Source organism: Acomys minous (genome assembly GCF_964271855.1).
Source record: "Acomys minous genome assembly, chromosome: 8".
Taxonomy (NCBI): domain Eukaryota; kingdom Metazoa; phylum Chordata; class Mammalia; order Rodentia; family Muridae; genus Acomys; species Acomys minous.
In genome coordinates, this window is record NC_140489.1 from 107,803,260 (window position 1) to 107,827,115 (window position 23,856).

At 43.6% G+C, this 23,856-nt stretch overlaps 1 protein-coding gene and 1 long non-coding RNA gene across 10 annotated transcripts in view; one reads left to right on the plus strand and one right to left on the minus strand.

Moving 5' to 3' along the window:
* Positions 1–23,856, plus strand: part of LTBP1 (latent transforming growth factor beta binding protein 1) — a 381,021-nt gene that overhangs the window by 354,402 nt on the left and 2,763 nt on the right. For all 8 annotated transcript variants that reach the window (XM_084793790.1, XM_084793789.1, XM_084793788.1 and 5 more), the window contains 4 exons: positions 517–645; positions 1,326–1,466; positions 2,411–2,581; positions 20,634–20,756. In XM_084793790.1, the coding sequence (XP_084649916.1) occupies positions 517–645; positions 1,326–1,466; positions 2,411–2,581; positions 20,634–20,756 (564 nt within the window). The remainder of the gene's footprint in view (positions 1–516; positions 646–1,325; positions 1,467–2,410; positions 2,582–20,633; positions 20,757–23,856) is intronic.
* The window catches only part of LOC311604225, a 62,414-nt gene continuing 54,236 nt past the window's right edge, over positions 15,679–23,856 (minus strand). For both annotated transcript variants that reach the window (XR_014781405.1, XR_014781406.1), the window contains exons 2-3: positions 17,875–18,058; positions 15,679–15,985 (exon numbers count right to left, since the gene is read on the minus strand). This is a non-coding gene — a long non-coding RNA (uncharacterized lncRNA). The remainder of the gene's footprint in view (positions 15,986–17,874; positions 18,059–23,856) is intronic.

Sequence of the window (23,856 nt, forward strand, 5' to 3'; positions counted from 1 at the left end):
TTACTCATCCTTTGAATCTTAGTAAACTGGTGGGCCCAGTTATTTTCAATTTCTCATGGAGGCGTCTGTGATGGCCAAGAGGTGATTCCTATGGGAGAAGTGGGTCTGCCATCCCTCTTTATAACTTGCAATCCCATGAGTTTACCTCCGTCCCCAGAGAAGACCTCCATGCTTTGTCAAATTGTTCTTGGCCATTTTATGTATCTCAGCTATGAAATGGGGCAGCATATAGCAGAGAGAGAGGCAGATCTCATGAAGTCCATCCTAGAGCAGGTTCTGAGAGCCGCTGTGGAAGCCACAGACTAGCTCAGCAAGCACCAGGTGACGTTAGAACCCTGTGTGATCATGCCCCTGTGTCTGTCAATTGGGCATAATTTTAACAACTTTATATTCTATATATGTAAGATTCGTTTGAACATAGTAATACATAACCTGAAACCAGATACTGGCTAGGTTCTTTTTAATTGAAAAATCAAAACATACTCCTATGTCTGTTTCTCAACTTTCATCCCATAGATGCCGATGAATGCCTGCTATTTGGAGAGGAAATCTGCAAAAATGGTTACTGTTTGAACACTCAGCCTGGGTACGAATGCTACTGTAAGCAGGGGACATACTATGATCCTGTCAAATTACAGTGTTTTGGTAAGCTTTGAGAGAATATAGTAAAGTGTGGTTGGAGAATGCGTAGAAAAAAAGTAATGCTAGAGCAAAAATGGTGTGATTGAATCTAAATCGTGTGTGAATCTAAATGATGTCTTAAAAAGATACATAAGTGGTTGGTGGATCTCTTTCTTGAGCAAGAGTTGAGAAATAAAAGCCTTTCATCCTCGTATTTGAATGGATGTCAGGCAAAGCATTAATATTCATTGTGGAATTACAATCCAGGTCACCAATATGACCGCAGTGTTCTTTTGGTCTACAGCACCTCCTGTTTCATCAGTCAGGTCATGCAAGCAAAGGGCATTTTTAAGAGCTTTAATGCTTAAGCTAAAAACCGTCTTCTCTAGGAAGAAAAACATAGCATAAGGAAATCATTTTTAAAGTATTGTTTTAAAAAGGGAGGGGCATTTTATCTTAAGTTTCTAAGTGTGTCCCATTCCTCGATATTTTTTCCATATTTAATAACAGCAACAGCAGCATTACTTTCCCTCAGTGACTCTGTCTTTCCAGTCACAGGGGTCCCCTTTGGATGATGATGTGTAGTTAATTCAAATGTGGCCGCTCTTGGAATCTGGACTGAATTTAGGAGCGTGTTAGGTTTGGTAACTATGTGAAGCACAGATGATTGCTGATTTTCTTTGGTGATTTTTTTTCCTCTTAAGATATGGATGAATGTCAAGACCCTAACAGTTGTATTGATGGCCAGTGTGTTAATACAGAGGGCTCTTACAACTGTTTTTGCACCCACCCAATGGTCCTGGATGCTTCTGAGAAGAGATGTGTACAACCAACTGAATCAAATGGTATGTGTGGGTGTGAGGTACAAATGGTCTGTACAGATAAGTGCTCAAGGTTGTCACTTTAAATTAAAAGAGGAATTACTAAAAAGTAGAGACATTAGTTGCTTGATTAACCTGAAGAAGTTAAGAAAGCTACTAAGAGAGATAGTGAGGTACATGTGGCTAATACGTAGATTTAATAAATACTTGGTACTTACTCTCTAAGTAAACATCAGGATATGAGGTTGGGGGCTGAGTAGTGGTGGGGCTTCTCCACCTGAGAGTTCAACACAGTTAAACTTCAGAGGAAGATGTGAGGTTGGGAAGGGGGGGGGGGGCCGGATTAGTGTGTTTGTCTAGGTGCAGGACATGGATAAGATGAACAGAACCAGGTGTGGAGTTCAGCAGAGTGGAGAACCCTGAAGTGTGTGGTTGGGACTCTTTACTAGCCTCTGAGGGTGTGGCATGTCATTGATTATTAGCATATCAATCAATCACTTATCACATCTAGGCGATTCCTTTAGATGAACCAAAGGTGGCAAGTTTAGAATGAAGGATTCTAGTGTGAGGTGTTACTGGTCCAGGGTTTGAGCAGATGGAATGAGTGGGAAAGCATGGATGCAGAAAGAAGTGGCGGGGGTTGACAGGATCAGATGAAGGGGGTGGGGTTGACAGGATAAGACAAATAAGCGGTCAATGAAGGGATAGCAAAAGAAGGTGAGAGGAAGTTAGTTCTGGAGGCAAGCATTGAGCCAGGACACTATGAGCACGCAGAATGTCAGCTGATGGAATGGCATTCAGCTAGAGAGGACAGAGACATGATCCGCGGAAAGAGCAGGCTGGACTCAGACTTGGAAGTCGCTCATAGACGTAGGGATGGAAACTTTGAGGCTCGCTGGCTTCCACCACATTGCTGAGGCAATAGGAGTAAAAGTGCAGTTGTCATGGACCCATCTCTTCCCTTCCAGAACAAATAGAAGAAACGGATGTCTACCAAGATCTGTGCTGGGAGCATCTGAGCGAGGAGTACGTGTGTAGCCGTCCTCTTGTAGGCAAACAGACGACGTACACAGAGTGCTGCTGCTTGTACGGGGAGGCATGGGGCATGCAGTGTGCTCTCTGCCCCATGAAGGACTCAGGTAAGCTGATGTCCAGCTTATCCTTCAAATGGCCTTTGGCACGTGTTCCTCATCTCCTTGGCATCGCTCTCATATAGCCTTTCTCTTTGCATTTTATGTCATTGCAGGTGTAGGGGTGTTTATATGTGTGTGTGTGTGTGTGTGTGTGTGTGTGTGTGTGTGTGTGTGTATGTGGTATGTGTGTGTAGTAGAGGATACAGTTGTACAAATATCTGCCTCCTGGTTTGCCTTTAAGCCAGACCACATCATTAATTTTTGAAAGAATTGTTTTTATTCCCCCCCCCAAGAATGATAAATGACCTGAAGAAATTATAATCTAACCATCTGTGACATGTTTTTTTATGTTTTTCTTTAGAATTTATGTTTTCAGATACTTCATTATTTTGTTCTTACCCAGTTTTTTAAAAAGAGAGGGGAAACAGCATTAGAGACTACAAAGTAATAGCATCGGTAGAAGTTCAAGTGTTGATGTCAAACTCCTTATGACAGATACTGGTGGAGCACTCCAATCCAAAGAATGTAAAAGTTCAGATTTTAGAGCACATCAGACTTGGGGGCTAAAGATGCTCAATTGGCAAAGGCTTTCCAAAGATCCCCGACTTTTAAAAACTCCTCAGTCACTGTCCCATTGCTGTGAAGGGACCCCACAGCCAAGAAAACTCTTATAAAGGAGAGCATTTAGTTAGGCATTTGCTTGCAGTTTCAGAGGGCTAAGCTGTGATCGTCATGCCGGGAAGCAGACAGGCATGATGATGGAGCAGTCGCTGAGGGCTCCACATCCGATCTGCAGGCAGCAGGCAGAAACAAAGCGTCATCCCCCCAAGAGGGCAAGTGCACTCACTTCCATTTCATTCAATTAGTAAGATATTTCTATCAAGCTGCTTCCTAAACGTAACATCCCAGCTTAGAAATGCCTTAAACATCAGTGTAGCATGAAAAAGCAAATAATTTGACATGCCACACAAAAAGTCAATACCTGAGGTAACAGGTGGGAGTGATGGCAGCTCCAAACCAGAAAGAGTGTGTCCTGAGACTGGGTCTGCCACACTGCTCGTGACAGCAGCCTTCTGTGAGCACACACTCATATCTGACTTCCTGGATTGTGATGAGGGCAGGAAAATGTGTGATTACAGGAGGTAGATGCCACAGGAAAACAAGAATGAGCACAGCAAGGCCTGGGGCTCCTCACTTTCCACTCTTGCCTGTCTCCTTGTTCTTATAAAGAGTCATTCATTTAAAAAAAATAACATTAATAACTCCCAAAGAATTGAAACAACCAAAGGGGTTGTATCTCTCTCCACCTGCCCTGCCACATTTGAATTCCGCTCCCCAAAGATGTTCACTCTTGACAGATGGGCTTTGAGCCTTGTAGGCTTTTTACTATACATCCATTTATATTAGTCATTGATATATCTTTAGTGTAATATTTAAAACTGAACTCAATACCCGCAGCCTGTGCAACACTTTGTTTTTTTTGTCGTATACGTCAATACCTCTGAAATCAGGTTTGCCTCCTAACTGGTGGCATTTAAAATGGCCAGAAGCCTTTTTTTTTTCTTTTTCTTTTCTTTTCTTTTTTCTTTCTTTTTTTTTTTTTTTTTTTTTTTTTGCACATTTTAACATTCTAACTCTTAAATACACATCATGGCTGGCGGTGTTTCAGAACTGGTGAAGAAGAGCTGTGCAGGACCTGTTCTATCTATGAAGCCTGGTTTATTTAGCCACAGCTCATGCTGGCCGCCTTAATTACTCCTTCATGGCCTTTCTTGGCCCCCGTGACTTTTTCCATCGTAAACAATGCAACAGTGAGCTCCATGCATGTGTCTATAGGGCTGCCCAGGGAGAAACCTCCCACAAGTAGTAACGCCGAGCCAGGGATCCACATTTACTTTTATCTGACTCTATTATTCCACCAAGGCAAAGTTGGAAAAGTTACAGCCAGGGTGGTAGTCGCTGTCCTACCGCTGGCACACTCTGGCTTTGGAATCGTTGTCATTGGGGAATGCTTCGGTGTTGAGAATGGCGCCGTGGGCCGGAACAGGGAGTCTATTCCTGAGCCACACACCCAATCCCTTTAGAGTCGTTTCTATCGTGTGGGTAAATAAATATTTCATGCATTACTTTGCTTGTTTCTGGTCATACTCTTCCTGTGCCTTCAGGTGGTTGTATTTGGGTTGTTGCTGTTGCTGGGGGTTGTGACTTCTTGCTTATTTATACATGTGGCATGTACACACACACTACACATATATGTACATATGTATGTCAGATGCATCTTCTAATGTAACCAGAACCTAACGTCTCATAAAACATATTGCTACCTAACACCCAAGCATGAATTAGGGATCGACCAATGAGGAATCACTGTTGTCATTGTACAAGATCCCCCCCCACACACACTGCTGTCCGTAAACAACAAGAGCAAGCCAGTGAGCCAGGAGTCTCATCTGAACTCCAGCCTGGTTCTGAGGTTATGTGGAGGAGAATTCAGGACTTTGTATGCCAAACAGCCCTGGACACCATGCCTCCACTGCAGGTCCAAGAGCTAGTGAGATGCTGGAGACACTGAGCAGCATCTGAGTGCGTTCAGCTCGGCTTTCACAATGCCAGCCGCTAGTTTTCTCAGAGGAACCAGAGAATGTGTGAGTTTGAGAACTGGATGCTCATAATCTATCACTGAGCCCTTTAAACACGCTATCTCTGCAGTTCTTGGCAATTGAGAAGGACGGCATTGTCCTCTGTTAATTCAAACACTGGGTTAGGCCCAGCCCGCCAGACACAGAACCTTCCAGTTTCTGAAGGAAGGCCGCACTGTTTTGGGGGAATGGTCCGTTAGTGATGGAAATGGTGCTGGGGGAATTTGAAGAATAAATCGCAGGGCCTGTCATCAGCTTTGAGCATTAAAGTGCAGTGTAAAGTACAGCCCTGGCTCAGAGCAGGTCTTCACACTTCTGGTCCAATAGGTCACAGGCATTAATTCTTGCTAAAGCAGCAAGTCTGGGGACCCTGGCAGGTGACAGCTGTAGGAGTGGCCTGTTCCATGTGGCTCTCTGGAGTTAGATGTTATGTTGTTCTGTGTGTTGGTAGCGCACATGGGAGAAGTGAGTGGGTGGTGAGGGAATGTCTTAGGAGGTCCTCACATGGGAAGAACAATGCCATTGTTTAATTCCATTCCCTTTTGGGGCTGCTCCGGATTTTATGTCAGTCCTCAGCTTAGCTAAGGGGACCAAATGGCAGACTCGCATAGGAGAAAGCGGTAAGGTGAAGGGTGTGACAGTGCTATGGCGGGCATGTGCTAACAACCCCTGCCTTCTAGAACTCGGGAGGCCTGCCTGGCCTTATTCCCGCTCCTGCCTCTCGCTTTCACAGTACCCTTTCCTCCTTCCCCAGTCTTAAATGTCAGTGGCTGACATTGTTTGGGGAGGACCGCCAACGCTGATGTGTTTATCACCGTGTGAAGTGAGACCCTGAAAGCCGAGGCTGCTGGGAGAGCCAATTCAAAGCCAATAAACCACTGTGTCCATAGTTCAGATGAGAGAGAGAGAGGGAGAGAGAGAGGGCAGGCGTGGTTTGCCCCCTGGGAAATAAATGTTCACGCCATGCTAGAAGGAAATCGTAGTTATCAGAATGTGGCGTCTTTGATTAGAAACTTCCTGCTGGGTTTTCATGGGTCTCAGTGTCAGGCATTGTTGAAAGGTATCCGTTTCTCCAGTCTAACTTGGACAACTCCTGCTTCCTTCTGGAAGAGGACATGGGTCTGAGATAGTGAAAGGGAGCTGGCACTGTTATGCCCTGTTCAGTGGCAGAGTCAGATCCAGGCATCTTGCCTCTAGACTTCATTGGAACTGCCTTAGTGTAGCCTGTGCCCTGTTTCCCTGAGAACCCAACATGCATTGTAATAACGGTTTTTTTTTTAAACTTGGTTTTTTGAGACAAGATTTCTCTGTGTAGCCTTGGCTGTCCTGGGCTTACTTTATAGACCAGGCTGGACTCCCTGAGTGCTGGGATTATAGGCGTGTGCCACCACGCCTGGCGTAACAGTATTTTTTTAAAACATGAAAGTAACAGAGTGAAGACTTAAAGCTGAAATCTTTCAGTGTTCTCGTGTGGTGTGCTAATGCAGGCAAAGGGTTATGGTTTTAGAGTTAGCGTGAGGGTAGTAAATCAAGTGAGTGCACTGTTAGCCTGTCTCCCAGGCATACTGGCAGGACAGATGGGTCATATATATTCAATTGGATAATGAGTTAAAGCCAATAATTCTTGCCCAACTAAAGTATAAACTTAATTGTTTTTGGAAAACATGACTGTGAATTATTATACCTCCATATATGTGTAATATGTGTTTATCAAACGAAGATAAAAATCTTTCTGTGAGCGATGAATGACAGACACATTTGGACTCTAGACTTACAGTACCTAGGAATCACAGTGTTTGTAATTATACTATTTAAAGAATTATATTCCTGACGAATAAATCGTTCAGAGAACCATGTTGTAAGTTAATGGAACATAAAGTCTTGATAGAGTCCTCACTTGAAACTTCATGTGTCAGGAGCTTGCCTAATGGGATAACTGCTGTGTTGAAAGAGTGCCCCCTGTTGGTAGTCTGTTATACAACATGCATCCACCTCTGAAGCCGTCTTGAGAGTTCTCAGGTATTGGCCCCTGGCATTTGCTTTCATTTTTATTAAAGTCTTAATGGAAATGGCAGTGGCACAAAAGGAATAAATTTAATCATATTTTAATACTGATTAACATATAGAATTATTGCCCTCTGCATTGCAACAAAACGGTCTGAGGATGAGAGTGCATACCAATACTGGAGTCAGTAAGTGTAAGTTGGGGAGAGCATCCTATAGATGTGCTTGAGTGACAGCAAACAAAACATGACTACTTTCTAATAAGGAGAAGTGGAATTGATTGTGTCTGGAGTTGATTGATGAGTTTTGATGTAACTGTACATCCTGGTAGGGAATGCTGTCCACACCATTTTTTAAACTTTTATTACATATACTTTTGTGTGTGTGTGTGTGCCACAGTGTGTGTGTAGAGAGGTCAGAGGACAACTAGCAGGGATCAGGTTTCTCTTTTCTATCCTGTGGGCCTGGGTTGTCAGGCTTGCCAGAAAACAGCTTGCCAGCTGTAAGCCATATTCTATAAAAAGGCATAAAACAGCATGACTGAAGTGTTTGCATGATAAATTAAAAGGAAGAGCATATATAGCTATGTTGATGGCTTCTTATAAATCTGTATCTTTTTCACTACTTGAATTTGTTTTTACAATTTATATTGTGATGTGTATATATATATATATAATTATCTTATTTTAAGTAAACAAGAGTGTTTAGCTGAGACTTGAACTCAGAGAACAGGGACTAGATATAGAATTGTCACTACTGTCTCCCCGTGTAAGTGTTAAGTGAATGAGTAATAAATAGTGCAAGAGACTCTTTGACAGTATTACCTAATGCCTCTAGTTTAGGTAGACACTACCTAAATAAAAGGCTTTTTTAAAAAAGTTATTAAGTTATGTAAGTTACTCATACACCTCCTAACAGGAATGATTATTATGGCATATAAGTTATATGCCTTTTGTGGTTGACAAGAAAAGAGGTAAATTTTCTGAGATAAAGTCTAAACTGTATATCCTGTTTTCACTTTCATATTAAATTTACAGCTTAAATTTAAATGTATTTAATTACACATCTCTTCTTTCACTTTGTCATTTACTAAACACATACTCTATTGTAGGCCAAAAAGTTTGTGGCAAATTCAAAATTTGTGTTTGGAATGTATGACAGAATTGTGAGTGAGATTGCTTTATCCTCAAATATGTCTTCTAAATATTCACACACGACACATTTGCTATGCCAAAGAGTTGTAAAATAGCCCAGTTGCTAACTAACCTAGTGCAATGTTTTTCTATAATTTTACCCAAGGAAAAGGACTTAGAATCTGCCTTGGACAGGATAGAGCCAGCAGCTCTCCCATGTTCCCAAAGACCTCGCTATAAGACTTCCACAACCTTGAGGTGTGAAGGAAGACAGACATTTCACTTGCAGACAACACTTGAAAATCACTGTAACTGAGCAACGGTTGTAAAATATCTTTCCGTATTCATGGTGTAAAGGCTTTTCCAAGAAACATTTTTTTTCCAGAAAAATTTAGTAATAACTCTGGGACATCCCGCATGGGAAGTACAGCAGAGGACCACTGCCTTTACTTAAGCGACCCAGAATCCCACTCTGGTGTAGCAATCAAATCTCCCTTTATCTAAAATTAAGAGATCTTTGTGAACTTGTAATAATTTAATCCTATCTTCGTGTAAAAGCGTTTACCGTTCTGATCACAGATCCTGAGCACTGTGCTTCAAGAAACAGAATGGGGGATAACAAAACTAGAAAGATAGTGCAAGCCTTCTAAACCGAGGTGGAAGTATTCCAAGGAGGCAAGTGGCTCAGTTCTTTGCGGATGAATTTTTGGTGTCCCTGGAAATTATATGCTATGTGGAATGGCTGGCCTGCAGTTTATACTGTTCCACACCAAAAAGTTTATTGTATTTATTTAGAAGGCTTCCTATCACTATTCCAAAAAAGCAAAATAGTTTTCTTTCTACAAAGGGATGGTTGTGAAACAATATTCAGTAGTGAATTATGTCTGTATATCTGTTCGGCACTGTTAGTTTACTCCTGCATGGAATGAATGGCAGTATCAACACCTGCCTCAAGGGGGCGCTCAGGTGTCAGCTGTGATACTGCCTGGGTTGTAGGGCATCAAGTGATTATAATTAAACCCCACTCCAGAAAGTAAGTTGAGCTCATGCTGGTTCTACATGGTTACCTTGTTATACAGTGCTAGCATCTCTTAGAGAGGAAGCGAGTATCAAAAAATAATGCCAAAGTCAAGGTGTTTAGGAAGAACAGTTCAAGGCCCCAGAATTGGGGCCTAGTACAGCCCCAATAGCACTCACTGCACACTGATGAGGAAGCTTCTCACGTGCTCACAGATTCCTTCAGCAGTGTAATGTGTGAGGCACGAGGGAGGCTTTATGCCTGGAGAGGACCTGGGTTTTGAATGAACATTCGTTTTATTTAATCTACAAAATGTAAAATCCTAGACTGGAAGTGATTAACCTGAATATAAACAACATGCCATCCTAAGCCGACCTCCTGGAAAATGAAACTTATTTATAGTGTCTTCTTGTTTCTGTCTCAAGGAAGATACTACATTTCCTGTTTTATATAAGTTCCGACAATATCATAAACTCTTCAGTCTTCCCTTATTAATTTTGTCCACTTGATTTTTTTCTCTCAAGTACCTTAGCTGAAAGGGAAGCCCACAACTCTTAATATTTTTTAATATTTAAACAGCCTTATTAATATCAGAAGTCAATCTTAAATATAGGGGCTGAGGATGTAGCTCTATTTGTAGACTACTTGCCTACGAAGCACAAGGCCCTGGGTTCGATCCCCAGCACCACATAAACCCAGCATGCTGTTGCACTTCTGTGACCTGAACACTAGGGGTGTAAAGACAGGAGAATCAGGAGGTCAAGGTCATCCTCATCCCACATAGTAAGTCCAAGGCAGCCTGGTCTAGAGACTCTCTCCCAAGAACAGACAAGTCCTTTGAATTTCTACGTGTATTTGAGTACTGTTTACCCACTTATTCAAATTCTTGTAATTATCACTCGACCTAAGTTCCTGATTCTAAAAGCAAATACATTTCACACTGGAATCCCAAAGTTTGACTGTAGGACAGTCTGTTACGTGGTTCTTTTAAAAACAGTAGGCATCTATAGTAACCAGGGACAGGAGCGAGCACTGCACTCTAAATGAAGCACTAACACTGGCCTTACCACATCTGCAGTGGTGGTCAGTAGAATTACCATTTTAGGCCACCCAAGGTCACTGCGTAGAGAAGTTAAAGATTGACTCAGGCAATTATTAGAGATTCAAGAGCCAAAACACAAGGCAAGCATTCTCTCCCCAGCCACGTGTGTCCCGTCTCTGTGTAAATTGGCTGTCATGTGGACTGATCTTTATGACCAGTCTTCCACTGATTGTATCACTTAAGGTGATAACAGGACAGAACAAATCAAACTCTAGCCGACTGCCTGTGGTCCCCCTCAGGAAACAGGTCTCCTCTGGAGCTTCCCTACCATGCTGAAGGTGCCCAGTGGACAATGCTTTCGTGGTCCCACAGAGCCCCATCTCTGAAGTGGGAAGGGATGAGGGAAAGTGGGTAGAGCAATGGTTCTCAACCTTCCTAGTGCTGCAACCCTTTCATGCAGTGTCTCATGTTGTGATGACCCCCCCATCCCCCTCTATAAAATTATTTTCATTACACTTCATAACTGTAATCTTGCTCCTGCTGTGAATCATAATGTAAATATTTTTGGAAATGGAGGTTTTGGTAAAGGGCTTCCACCACAGGTTGAGAACCACTGGACTAAATGCACAAAAACAAATGACACAGGGTGGGGAGGTCAAGTACAAAAAATGGGGCATGGTAGGTAAGAGTGAGATGCTGGAAAAAGCCTAAAATGTGGGGTTCAAAACTGTGCTCTGGGGCCGGTGAGATTGTTCAACCATTAAGAGCATTGGCTGCTCTTCCAGAAGTCCTGAGTTCAATACCCAGCAGCCACATGGTGGGCTCACCACCATTTATGAAGGGATCTGATGCCCTCTTCTGGCCTGAAGGTGTACATGCAGACAGGACTCACACATTTAAAACAACAAGGAAACAAAACAAACAAACCAAAACAAAACCTGTGCTCTGAGTAGACAAGGAAACCCCGTTCAGGTTATGATCACATTGTAGCCATTTATTTAAAACATGTTAGTAGAGAAATAAACACGGTTTGCCGAAGAGTAAGGATTGCCTAAAAATAACAGATTCCGATAGAGCAGGGGCAGGCCAAACTGCTGAAACCAGAGCAGTGAAAGGGTTAACAATAAGCTGTGTCCTGAGCCTGGTTCCCTGCAGTGGAGAAGACCAGCAGGTATCCAAGAAGCCACCTAGAGATGTCCCTCAAAGTTGTGAGTCTTAGATTGCATTCTGAATGTTGTGATAAGAACTGGTTGAAGCCACTGGCCCAATGTCCCCAACCACAATCACAACAGAAGGTCACAGGTGACATGAGCACTTGACACTTTAATATTTGGATGTCTTGGATAAAGGGGTGGATGTTAAATCCATGCTTCTTTCCCCAGGGGCTGCACTGTTTGCAGCGCCAGCAAAGATTTGTCTACAGCCAGTAGTGCTAAGCATTCGAGGGAGGGAATCACACTGACGTCAAATCCAAGTCTAAGCAAGCCAAAGTAGAGAAATGAAGGCACAGAGATGAAATAAGCCAATTCAAAGTCCAGTGATGCTGTTTCTAGATACAAGAAACCTAGTTGATCGCAAAAGAAGTTGCTTTAGCTATCTCAGCTTTCTATTTTGAAATTGGAGATGATAGGTCCAGTTTTCTAGAAGTTTCCATTCAGTGCCAATTTGGACTGAAGGGTTTGCTCTGAGTAGAATTGGCTTGCATATTTTACATAAAAGTTGCTGTGGTTTTGTTGTTGTTGTTGCTGCTGTTCTGTTTTGGTGTTTGTTTGTTTGTTTCTCCTTCTTTGTGGAGGCAGTTGAGGTTTGCTCTAAGAATGACTATGAACACATCTTGGGAAAATCTCACAGCCCCAAACTGCTTGGGACTTTCAACCGAGAAAGGGTTGCATTTAATTTTACCTTATTTGAAACTCTTTAGGAGACTACGGTGGTAGGTGCTGGCTACTGGCTTTCTAAAGCTAACCCCTGGCTAGGGCAGACAAGCCTTGGCAGATGACAGGTAGGGGAAGCTTGCTCTACTCTCCCTTCCACTGCAGTGTGTCCCTTTTGACTGAGGATAGGCCACTAAAAAGAGCTTAGCATGCAGTCAGAAACTGGGGCCAGAGTAGAGGTGGGACTCAGTGTAGAACTCTTGCCTAGCCTGCATAAGGTCCTGATTTGATTCCCGGAATTACAATTAAAAAAAAAATAATAAATTGGATGAACTTTCAGAGGGTGGAGCCTAGGAAAGTAATTGTTTGCTCACCATCAACAGCCCAACTTTTATGAAAGTAACAACTTTGAAGAAGAAAATGTAGCTTGCTAAGGAAGATTCCTGACACACAGATGCCTTTTTAAATGTTCATTCCTGAGCCTTGAATCTCGGAGACCAGCAGAGTTGATTAAATGGTTGTGTTGGTTGCACACGGCTCGCCTCTACAAGATGTCACTCACTTGGTAACATGAGTTCCTAGCGAGCATGGCCAAAGAAGTCTCTGCCAGAGTGAACCCCATTAGGATTGTAACTGATTGTGAACAGCCCTGGGGAAAGAGGGGAGACACTCCAAAGTGAGGTAAAATACCAGCATACAAAAAAATTATAAAATGGAACCAGAGATCTTAAAATGATTCCAGATTTTAGCTAAGCAATGATGTCTTATTTCCTAGAATTGAGTGGAATACATGTTCATGAGTAACCATGTAAGCACTCAGTGTTAGATGATAGTGCGTGAGTTACTCAGAGCTTGGGCTCCAACTGATGGCAGTGGGTTCCGGGGGCTATCCCATTGCTTTGTTTGTTTAGAATCTCGAGTTCTGACTCTTAGGAGACTTTTAAACAAGTATCAGAGCAGTTTTCTCCATTGTAAAATTTTAAAGTAATGAGCAGTTAAAATACTCTAAAAATATAATTGTACTGTTAAAGGAAATTGTGTACATTTATTATTTAAATTATCACAGTTAGTAGTTAAGAATTTGAGAATCGAACCTGACTTGAGCTTTGAAATACCCTTTTGATCCCTCTCAACCTCAGTTTTCTCGGGGGACAGGTGTGCGGGGTGGGTGGCAGCTGGTACAACATTGCTGTCTAGTGGTTATTACCTCACAGGTTTCCTCCCTTTGCCTCCTGAGGAAACAGGAAGCATTATACTTAGAATCAGGACGCTTGCTGGCAGTTTTTTTTGGGGGGGGGAGGGGTCTTTGTCTTATAATGCTTTATCCAGGATATTTATTTATTTATTTATTTATTTATTTATTTATTTATTTATTTATTTATTTTTACCTTGCTTGCTTGGTTTTTCATCTTAAATGATCTTTGTGTTCCTACTGCGTGTTCCCGTTTCGTGTTCTTACGGGTTTTCTCTGTGTGTGAATGTCTATGTCCCTGTGTCTCCATGTGCTTCCTGTGTTTTTTCTTTGGGTCTTTTTTTTTTTTCCCTGCTTGTTTATTTTGTCCTATTGTTGTTTTTACCTTACTATTATTTTTTTAGGTGTGTGTTTGTTTTCTAATGAGAAAGAGAAAGACAAGAGGTGTGGATTTGATGGGAGGGTAGGTGCAGAGGGTTTGGGGGGTGTTGGGGAAAGAGAACCATAATAAGATTACATTGTATGAAAAAATCTATTTTTTTATTTTAAAAGAATAGAATAACATATAGAAGCATGGGGGGGGGACCCTGGAGAGGTCTTGTATTTTTCCTTAATAGTTAACAATAGAAAGAACTGTGTGTGTGTGTATGTATGTGTGTCTGTGTATGTAAGAGAAACAAAAAAGGACAAGAATATGATGAATACACACGCACATGCACTACCAGGGATTGACCCCAAGACCCTGTGCATGCTGGTCAAGCATTCAAGAATTGAGTCATATCTCCCATTAATTTGCATGGTTTTTTATTTGAGGTAAAACTTCACATAAAACAAAAGCAAGAGTGACCTGAAGTGACCATGTCCATGGTGTTTGGTGCATTCACAAGGCACACAGCCTCCGTTTTAGCCTTAAGTGTATATTCAGTTTTCTTTCTTAATAATGTCTTACTTGCTTTATCAAGAAAAGAAAAACAAATGCACTCCTAGTGGGTATGTATCCTAATTTGTTGGGTTTTTTTAGATTGTCCCTTTCAAGAGCAGGAAGGAACAATGACATGACTTGCTCATCCTACCAGTGAGAGAAACAGAAGTAGACCCCTTTAGAAGAGGAACACATTGAAATCCCTCCCCTGTGTCCTCTTCGCGTTGTTAAGCTTTGTTGGCACCACAAGTAACCCCACTCCTTATTTCTTTTGAGACTGCCTGAAAGTAGACCTTAGTGGTATCTTCCAAGGCCCTGACTACTAAGAAGTGGTTGGGAACCTTCTACTAAGTTCCTAGTGAAGAACTCACGTTAGCGGCCACTGGTCTCAGGCTTCCCTGTGTGGCTGACCTTAATACCATTACAAGAATATATATCAATGTTTGAACCCAGGTTTTAGAATACAAAGGGGCTGTCCATTTTAAAATTATTTATTTAGTTGTATGATTGCGTTTGAGGCTAACATTCTCTTCTGTCAGCTAGTCTGGCTAGCCAGCAGCCATCTGATGGGAAACACTGGGAGTGACTACACCGGAAAGCTGACCTTCAGGGAAGGCTGGGGGTGGGCAGGCTGGATTGGTGTATGGCTGTGAGTTCCCTCAAAGTGTTATGGTTTACAGGAGTCCCAAGGAATACAAGCCCTGCCAAGACGTTAGACTTCATTACTTCCCTGTCCTCGACAAGTACAATTTAATTGAACATTAAGCAATTTGATCTCCTTCACCTAATAAATCCAGCAAATTCAATAAACATAAATCCTGCTAATGATAGAACTGACCCTGGTGGAGCTGAGCTCATCGGCGTTCGTGGTTATGACTCTCCCTGGAATTTGAACCACAGATGCTCGTGGCTGGACGAAGCACTTACCTGACGCTCACACTCTGGGGAACGCATTGAACAACTTTCCTAGGGCGCCAGAAGAGCAGCTGCAAACAGAAAGCTGCTTGGCAGATAGAGCACTTCACACAGAGCCCTCTGCTGGCCTTAGACATGGGGCGCTATAAACTGTAGTGCTCTGCTGAGAAACAGCAAAGAGGCGGCTCACCAGAGCGTCAGAGCGCGTGCCGACTCTCCTTTTTCTATGTGTTCTCTGCAGGAGACAAGGGTGTGTGTACTTCAGTGCTGAGCTAATGCCTCCTTGTCTACCTGGCTCTGGTTGTTTAAATGGTTTTGGTTTTGGTGTTGAGCCCAGGGTGGCTTTGAACTACTGATCCTCTTGCCTTCGCCTCTAGAGTGCTGAGATTATGTGTCCTCACACGCAAGTCATAAGGTGTTTTCTGTCAATGGTACTCCTACCCTGCCCTCTGGCTTACTTTGTCTCCATTTGCTGCTCACTTATAGAGTGAAATGCCACCTTTCCCATTTTTCCTTCCCTTCCTCTCTCCTAAACACCACGCTGTTCATCCAGTTCTTGCCAAGTTCATGCTACCTTCAGGCTTTGATTGTATAAATGAAAACAGCAACAGATGATCTTGTTCCATAGATGGGGAAAATGAAGTTGATGGAAACAGGGTCCAGACCGGGAGCTAAAACAAAAAAAAAAAAATGAGGACAAGAACCCAAGTGTATTGATCCTAGGTCTCATTTGGGTTGTGTGTGTCTGTTGTGCCTGATTGTATGTGTTTTGTGTGTGTGTGAGAGTGTGTTGTGCCTATTTGTGTGCATGTTGTATATGTGTTGTGTGTGCATCATGGTGTACATATGTTGTACCTATTTATGTGTATATTGTGTATGTGTTGTGCTGCATGTATGGTTGTTGTGTATGGTGTGTGTGTGTGTTGTGGTGTGTAGGTGTGTCTGTATCTGTGTGTGATGTGTGTGTGTCTAATTTCCTACCACGGTTAATACTTTTAACTTCCTGGAAGCAGGTTGACTTCTCTACTCTGGGCAGGAGTTTATTTTCTGAATGTGACAGGCATGCAATACAGTGTGGGTCTTCTAAGTCTTAGTAGGTCCTACTTAAGTAGTTCTACTAAGACCTTTCTGGATGGAAGAGTCTAAAATGACCACTTAAAAAAAAAAACAGCCCCTTTCAGCTAAGGAAAAGTTTCCATTTGACAGCAGGCTAAGCAGTCACTGTGGCAAAAGCTCACTTCCCTCTCCTCCCTCCTAACATCATGATCGATTAATAATGCCTGCTTAAACCTGTTGGAGAAAACACCTGGTAGAGAAATCTGAATGAAATGTGACTCTTAAGCTCACTACAGAAGACCTGGGCCTGGATCTTCCCACATAGACACAGTTTAAATTTCCTTCCTCTAAATGTTCGGCTCTGGTGTGTGAAAACTCAAGTCTGGCCTCTGCTGCATTTCTAAACGCTGAATTTAATCTGCCTCAGACAATGAAAATTTTGCCTCCCGGTGGCTCACATGCCAGAGTGGCACTGTGACATGTGACTGTCCAGACCAGCCCCACAGATGTGTCTGTCATCAAGAATGGAGATTTCCTGCCAGCGTGCAGTAATGTGCTTCCCGTTGCTTCTGACAGCAGGGGTCCCAGACCCACTGGCTCCAGGGGGGTAGGTTTTTTTTTTTAATGTTTTTCATTTAAAGTAGAAATCAAAGCAGGACCATCTGTCCTGTGAATCGGCCATGCCAGGAAAATTAGTGTGATCAATGGCCTGGATCTGTTTAGGCCACTTAGTGGTGGTGTCCCATGCCACTCCACGTATCCCTTTCCTAGCTTTGATCTGGAGCTGAGCATTCGCGCTCAGGGTGGAGAGGAATGCCACGAGGCAGGGGAGAGCCATCGAGGTGTTAATATTTCCATTCGCTGTTCATTTCACGTTTGTTTGGCTACAGCCCCAGATGGAAACGTTCCGTGGGGGTCTCAGAAAGGAGGGCCTCTCGAGATCGGCTAAGCAAACCATTGCTCTGCACCTAGCACCCGGCAGGCGACGAGATGATTAATTATCGTTGATGTGCATAAGAAGAGGAAGTTTTGGAAAGCAGAGAGAGAGAGAGAGACATAAGGACAAAGTATGCTGTGCTTGTGCTCGTGGGAAGCTGGAGGAAGAGGCAGCCAAGGTTCTCGTGGGTTCTCCTGGGAAACTGTGGAAAGAGCTTAGGGATCTGCTATTCTTGGCCTCCGTACCACAGCCAGCCCCGACTCACTGATGTCCCCGTAAGCTAGACTCTGACAGTGAGCCAGACCTAGGCCTAACCGCGACCAAGTACCTCCAAATTAGAGTGGGTTTCTCTCAGAGCTTGGGGTGCTCAGAGGCCAGAACATGCTAGAGATTTGTTCTTCTCCGATTCTGAGGAAGACACCTTACCTGCTTACCTATGCCTCATTGGATAAAACCGTCTATTCAGGCACACCCCATGTTTTGTTGGATAGCATCCTTTTCTAGAATCTGGGTTTGGTCAACCTGATGTTAGAACACGTTATTGATGTGGAATGTGGTGGCACATACCTTTGGTTCCAGCATTGGCAACCTGTGATTCTGTGATTCTGAGGTCAGCCTGGTCTGCATTATGAGTTTCAAGGCAGCTGTGTCCTTTATGAGCAGAGGTGAACATCTTCAGCTACAAAACAGAGCATGTGATGCAGAAGTGAAGCTTACCATACAACACCTTAGAGGCATCGAGGCTGCAATCCTGGGTGGCAGTGCAAGGCAGAAGAAGGGAAGATAGAAATGAGGCATGTCTCGGAACTGCCAGATCCCATATCCCTCCTCTGCCCTCTCTCCAGCCATGGCCAAGTCTGGAAGCTTCTTTAAGAACCTCTTGGCAGTGTCTGGTCATAATTTAATCTCCTTTGTCTGTACCGTTGATTAGGTCTTTAAAATTAATCCAAAATACTTTTTCCCATAACTAATGCTTATCTACGCAGCTGTAGATAGGGTGCAGCTTCCGGGCAGCTGGTTTTGGACACTGTCTGTCCTTCCTCTTCATGCCCACCTGAAGTCTCTCCTTTAACGCTGATAGAAGGCGAGTGCTTGCTGCAGTGAGTCACATCATTGCATTGTGGAGGAGAGCCCAGGATTGAAGCCAAACATCACTGGCCAGGCCCTTTCTGTGTCACTTGACATCCTGGGACCTCAAGTCTCAGTGAGGCTCCCTAACAGCTGACAGACGTCCCCGAGGGGAGTACTCAGCAATGTCTGGATTATGTCTTCCAAACAGAGTACATGAATTGATTCATTTTTAATATCCTCTCTTGGTCACACTGTGGCTTGGCTATAAAATATTGAAAGAAGTCCTCCCTTTGAGTTGTACAGCAAATGTATATAAATAAAAAATCAGGAGAGATGACCTCAGCTCTTAAAACTTGTAAACGTTCGTACAGTTCTGCTCTCAAAGGGAGGCTCCTAGTGCTGTTTCCAATATTAAGCAGAACTGACAACAGTTTGTGCTCTATTTGAAGTGGGGGTGTGTTTTTTTGTTTGCTTGTTTTGGCTTTTTGTTTGTGTTTTGTTTTTGAGTCAAGAGTCTTGTTCCAGGCTCTGTTATGTCCTTACTGAAATTATTAGTTCATCTCTCAGAATGGCTTCATGCAAAGTGTTGGGGACATCTGGGGTCTGGATGCTGTTTCTAGAATGTTTGTGTATGAGGAGAGGGGATGGGGGCAATAGGACTCCTACCCTGTCCCAAGGCACAGTGGGTTCGGAGGCCTGACTGGTCCCTGGTGCTATTCTCAGAGGGTGTGTGTGGGTTTTGATTTTTCACCCACCGTCCAGGAATAAAAGCAAGCCTTTACAGGTCACACTGTTTCCTTAGAGCTATTTATTTAGAGGAAGAGGGAGAAAGGGTGGTTGTGTGTGAGCCCAAGTGCACATTCGTGCAGGTCAGAGGACAAACGTGCAAGAGTCAGTTCTCTCCTTCCACCATGGGGGTCCTGGGATTTAACTTAGGTCATCAGGCTTGGTCAAAACTGCCTTCAATAGCTGAACCCTCCTCACAGACTCAGTGTTTTAAGTCATGTATAGGAGGAAACAACCTGGAAACCTTCAAGGTAAGTGTTGTCTTGATGATTATGGTGAGCTTGTCATCCAGTCCAGAGCCTGGTCCCTGGCTGCCTCTGGCTATCTTGGCAGAGCAGTTGACCTCTAGGAAGCTCAGTCTTTTCACTAACTGCTGCATACTATGCTTGGAGAATGCATTTTCTTTAATTCATTACATTCAGAACATGAAGCATTTCCCTCTAGACTTCCCAAACCACCACTAGTAAGTGTAGGAAAGAGATCGTGGCACATTTATAAATTACAGAGTCTCTCCTTGGGCTGGAGAACCAAGATCCCATGCTTGATTGGGAAGTCAAGGCTATGCATCCAACCGTTCTGGACTGGTCCAGTTTGGAATGGGAATGCAGCCACAGAAAGTGGCAGCCTCAGGTGAAGAGCAAATAGGGTCCTTAGCCTGGTTACCGCCTTTAGACCTGGGGCCATTGGGCACCTGCTCAGTCTTAACCTCTCTGTGCTTTCTTGTCTGCATCTGTGAACTGCAGGTGATAACAAAAATCTCTAAAGAGTAGCAAATGCTTGAGTGAGTTGGGCGTTGATTTAAAAAGCTTACCATAGCTCGGGGCAGAACAAGTGGTGTGCGATCCCTAGGTTGTTTTGTTTTGTTTTTTATTGCTTTGCCACCACTACCACTATACTCATCCTCGCTAGGATGTCCATCATGCTGTGATCCTGGTCATGGGGCCTGGAGAGTCGTACAGTGTTAACTGGTTAGCGGAGCAGCTGCTGGATTCACGCCGAGAATCCGCGTGCAGACGCTGGTATATCGTGTTATGAATACCAGCAATCCACTTTTCCTGTTCCTTTTGGACATCTGCTTTTCACCTATTGCGTGGACTACTTACTTCTTGTATTTTTATGATGATACATATTAAACTTGGATAAAGCTACTCTTTCAGGAGGATTCTGATGATTCTAAAATGGCATTCCAACCCCCACCCTGAGTGTGTGTGTGTGTGTGTGTGTGTGTGTGTGTGTGTGTGTGTGTGTGTGTGTGCATGCTCTGGGATGGGTTTTGCAAATCATCAGCTCTTTTAGGCCATTGTTTGTGAACCTAGTACTCGGTGTGCACATGTGCCCAGCTCACATAGAGGAACACCCAGGCACATTCCAGATGCCTCTGAACGGTGTGTGTGATGCCAGACTCGCTGCTCTGAGATGGTGGCGTGTTGTGTGTCTAATGTAACTCAACAGTGTCCTTTCCCTCTCAGATGACTATGCCCAGCTGTGCAACATCCCTGTGACGGGGCGGCGGCGGCCATATGGACAGGATGCGCTGGTGGACTTCAGTGAACAGTATGGTCCAGAGACAGATCCTTACTTCATTCAGGATCGTAAGCACAGTCATTCAGTCATGTCAAGTTAAGCTCTGGATCAAGATTACTCTGTGTTTTCAAAATATGAAATCGTTCTGAATGCAGATCTGTGGGTTTTGGTCTAAACCTACCCATTAGGAGATGTGGGTGGGACCCAGCAGGCTGGTTTTATAAGCCCCTTGAGTTATAAAGCCTGCTGCTCTGGCTACTCTGGCTAAGAATCACCAGATTCCAAGACTTGTATTGCATGGGGGAGCTATTGGATTTATTTGCTTTACAGTAATGAAAATGGTCTTATTGTTCTCATTGCTGCAGTTCAATCATTTATTTTCATGTCAAGACATGGCCTACTTCCATTTCCCTACAAGGAAATGACAAATGCTCACCACACCAAGTTGATCTTCACAAGTGTTTTAGAGTGGGTGGTCAAAAAAAAAAAACCTTCTTGTTCGGAATTGGATTTTTTTTAGAATTCACTCATAAGGGGATTTATTAAGAAGGGATGAGGGCCAGCTTTTATGGATTTGTGAGCAGAGCTTTCATGGGGGGGAGGCAAGAGTGAAAATAATGCCCCCCCTAGAAAGGAAGTGCCCCAAAGCCTACAGACAGAGGGTTCTGTGTGAGGAAACCACACACACACATACACACACACACACACACACACACACACACACACACACACACTATGGCCATAGGAGAGACAGCTGTGCTTTGTGCCTTTAAATAGGGAAGAGTGAGGTTTGAAAGCACAACAGTTCAGAATGAATTTGGTGGCAGGTTGGCTGGGAGCTTAGCGGCATAGTAAAGAAATGCTAATTCAGGGACCCTCCTCATCTCACAAGGGATGTGCCTCAGTTGAACAGCTGTACCACATTGTCACATGCTAGAGCCTCGTGGACCATGGACTCTGGGGCTAGAATGCTAGATGTTTCATAGTTACAGAATACTATGAAATCTTTTCCTCTTTTGGGCCCTGTCACCTGTTTCCAGAGGCCACCAATTAGGAGTAGCCCTGAAATGGCACCCATTTAGTTGTATTTGGGGTAGTTTCCACTGAGTTAAGGGGGCTTTTTCTTGTTCTTCTCCCCTTACATTTAGGGAGGTCAGATACTCTTTTCATCCCTCTGTTCTTTGAGCTCTTTGGTTAGATCTACAATCCAATAATACAAGTACTGATGAATGAGAGAGAAAACATAAAGTTTAGTTACGGCTCCACATACATGGAGAGTTCACAACACAAGAGTAAAGTTTGAAGAAATGGCCAGCGCATCCTGCTTTGAGGCTTTTAGATGGTAAACAATAAATTTGTGAATAAATGATGACACAGAAATATCTAATATTACAATAGAATAGTAAGTTCTATTGATCCCCCTGAGAGTCTTTAGGGGGTTGGGGGGGCGGGTGACAAGAGGGGTGACGAGAAATTACTGGAAGGTAAAAGTTACTTCTAAGAGTTTTTTTCACTCATGTTTACTGCAACCCCAACCATAAGGCTTCCAGACTGAGACTGTTTTCTAGCTTGAGTATCTGAAGGCCTGCCACCCCTGGAGAATCTTTACAGTTCGGTAGGAATAGGAAAAGGGAAGGCAGGTAGCATGTCCAGAAGTAAACAGTTCCTCAACTGACTTGAAAGAGTCAGCATACCCGCTGGGGCAATCCTGAGATGGCACGCTCTTGACTCCGTCAAAGCATGCTGCGTTCTGTCCGTCCAGCAGAATGAAGAAAGCCGTGCTTCTGCCACCCCAGCAAGGCTGTTTATCACATACTTATATGACCCCTCTATAAAGTCAAGTACAATACAATTCTAGAAGGTTCCTGTTGTCCATATCCAGGTCTTCCCAAGGACAATGACTGGCCCCCCTTCCTAACACCTGTGTTTTGTAGCCTTGCTTTTATCAACAACACATGACCCTGAGCCACTTCCCAGAATGGGCCTGAGTACATCCACAGCCACAAGGCTATGTTCACATCACATCACAGTGAGGATTATAGATCAGTAAAAGGAAGTGTGTGGGGGGGGGAATACCAAGATCAAAAAAAAAAAAGTCCACAAATCCAGAAACAGCAGGTATGTCTCTCAGCAAGGAACCCTGAACCCTGCACATCTTGTGTGTGCTGCCTCTGCTGAAATCACAGTCCACATCCTGCGACTTTCCACACCGAGCTATCCTGAACTTCTGTTCAATGCCAGCATGACTCTGAAGCTCCTTTCCATTCACAAATGGAAACACATGTGTTGACGTCACACTAGGCTCCTATCTGGCAACATAGGGAATTGTCATTTGACCTCCAGCTTTGATTCCACAATGGCCATCAAACAGCCTGCGTGTTAAACTTCTCCCCAGCCTGCCTGCTCTCTGGCCAGTAGCAAGGGTCCCAGGCCCTGCTGCAGAAAGGACCACACTGAGTAGCCAGTCATGGGGGAGAGGCTAAGTGAGGGTTCTCATCACGGTCGTGGTTTGTAGTCTCCGTCACCTTCACTTGGAGCAGTATTTCCCAAACTGATTCGTTAGTGCTGAAATTTAGGAGGACTTGAGTTCCAGTTGTCAATGACACATTGTAATTCCTGGAATAAAATGCAACCTTACTAATCGTGAAGTTGAAATAATGTTGCTGTGATACACTGGATTTGAAAGTGCTTTGCTAAATCTAGATTTCGTTTTAAGTCTGTATTGCTCAAATCAGCTTTATGTATCTGTGACATTTCCTGAGGGCCTGTTGCTTTCCCTCTTTAACTTTGGCTATGGGTCCTCATAAATGTTTTAAATTTTTGTTTGTTTTGTTGTCAGGTTTTGTGGGGGGGGGGGGAGGAGAGGGAGATTGATAGGATTTCTCTGTATAGCCATGGCTGTCCTAGACTCACTTTGTAGACCAGCTTGGCTTCGAACACGCAGAGATCCGCCTGTCTCTGCCCCCTTGAGTGCTGAGAAGAATGTGTTCATTTTTTAAATGGAGGATTTTAGTGGACTCCTATGCAAATTAAGACCTCCTGGCCATGCAAAGCAACAACATTTTGCTGCCCCCTGCAGTTCCAATGGAGAATTACCTCAGAGGCCCCTTACTGCTAAAAGATCTATCTAACTGTAGTTTTTTTAAAGCCCCTTTGTGGAGAGGTGAT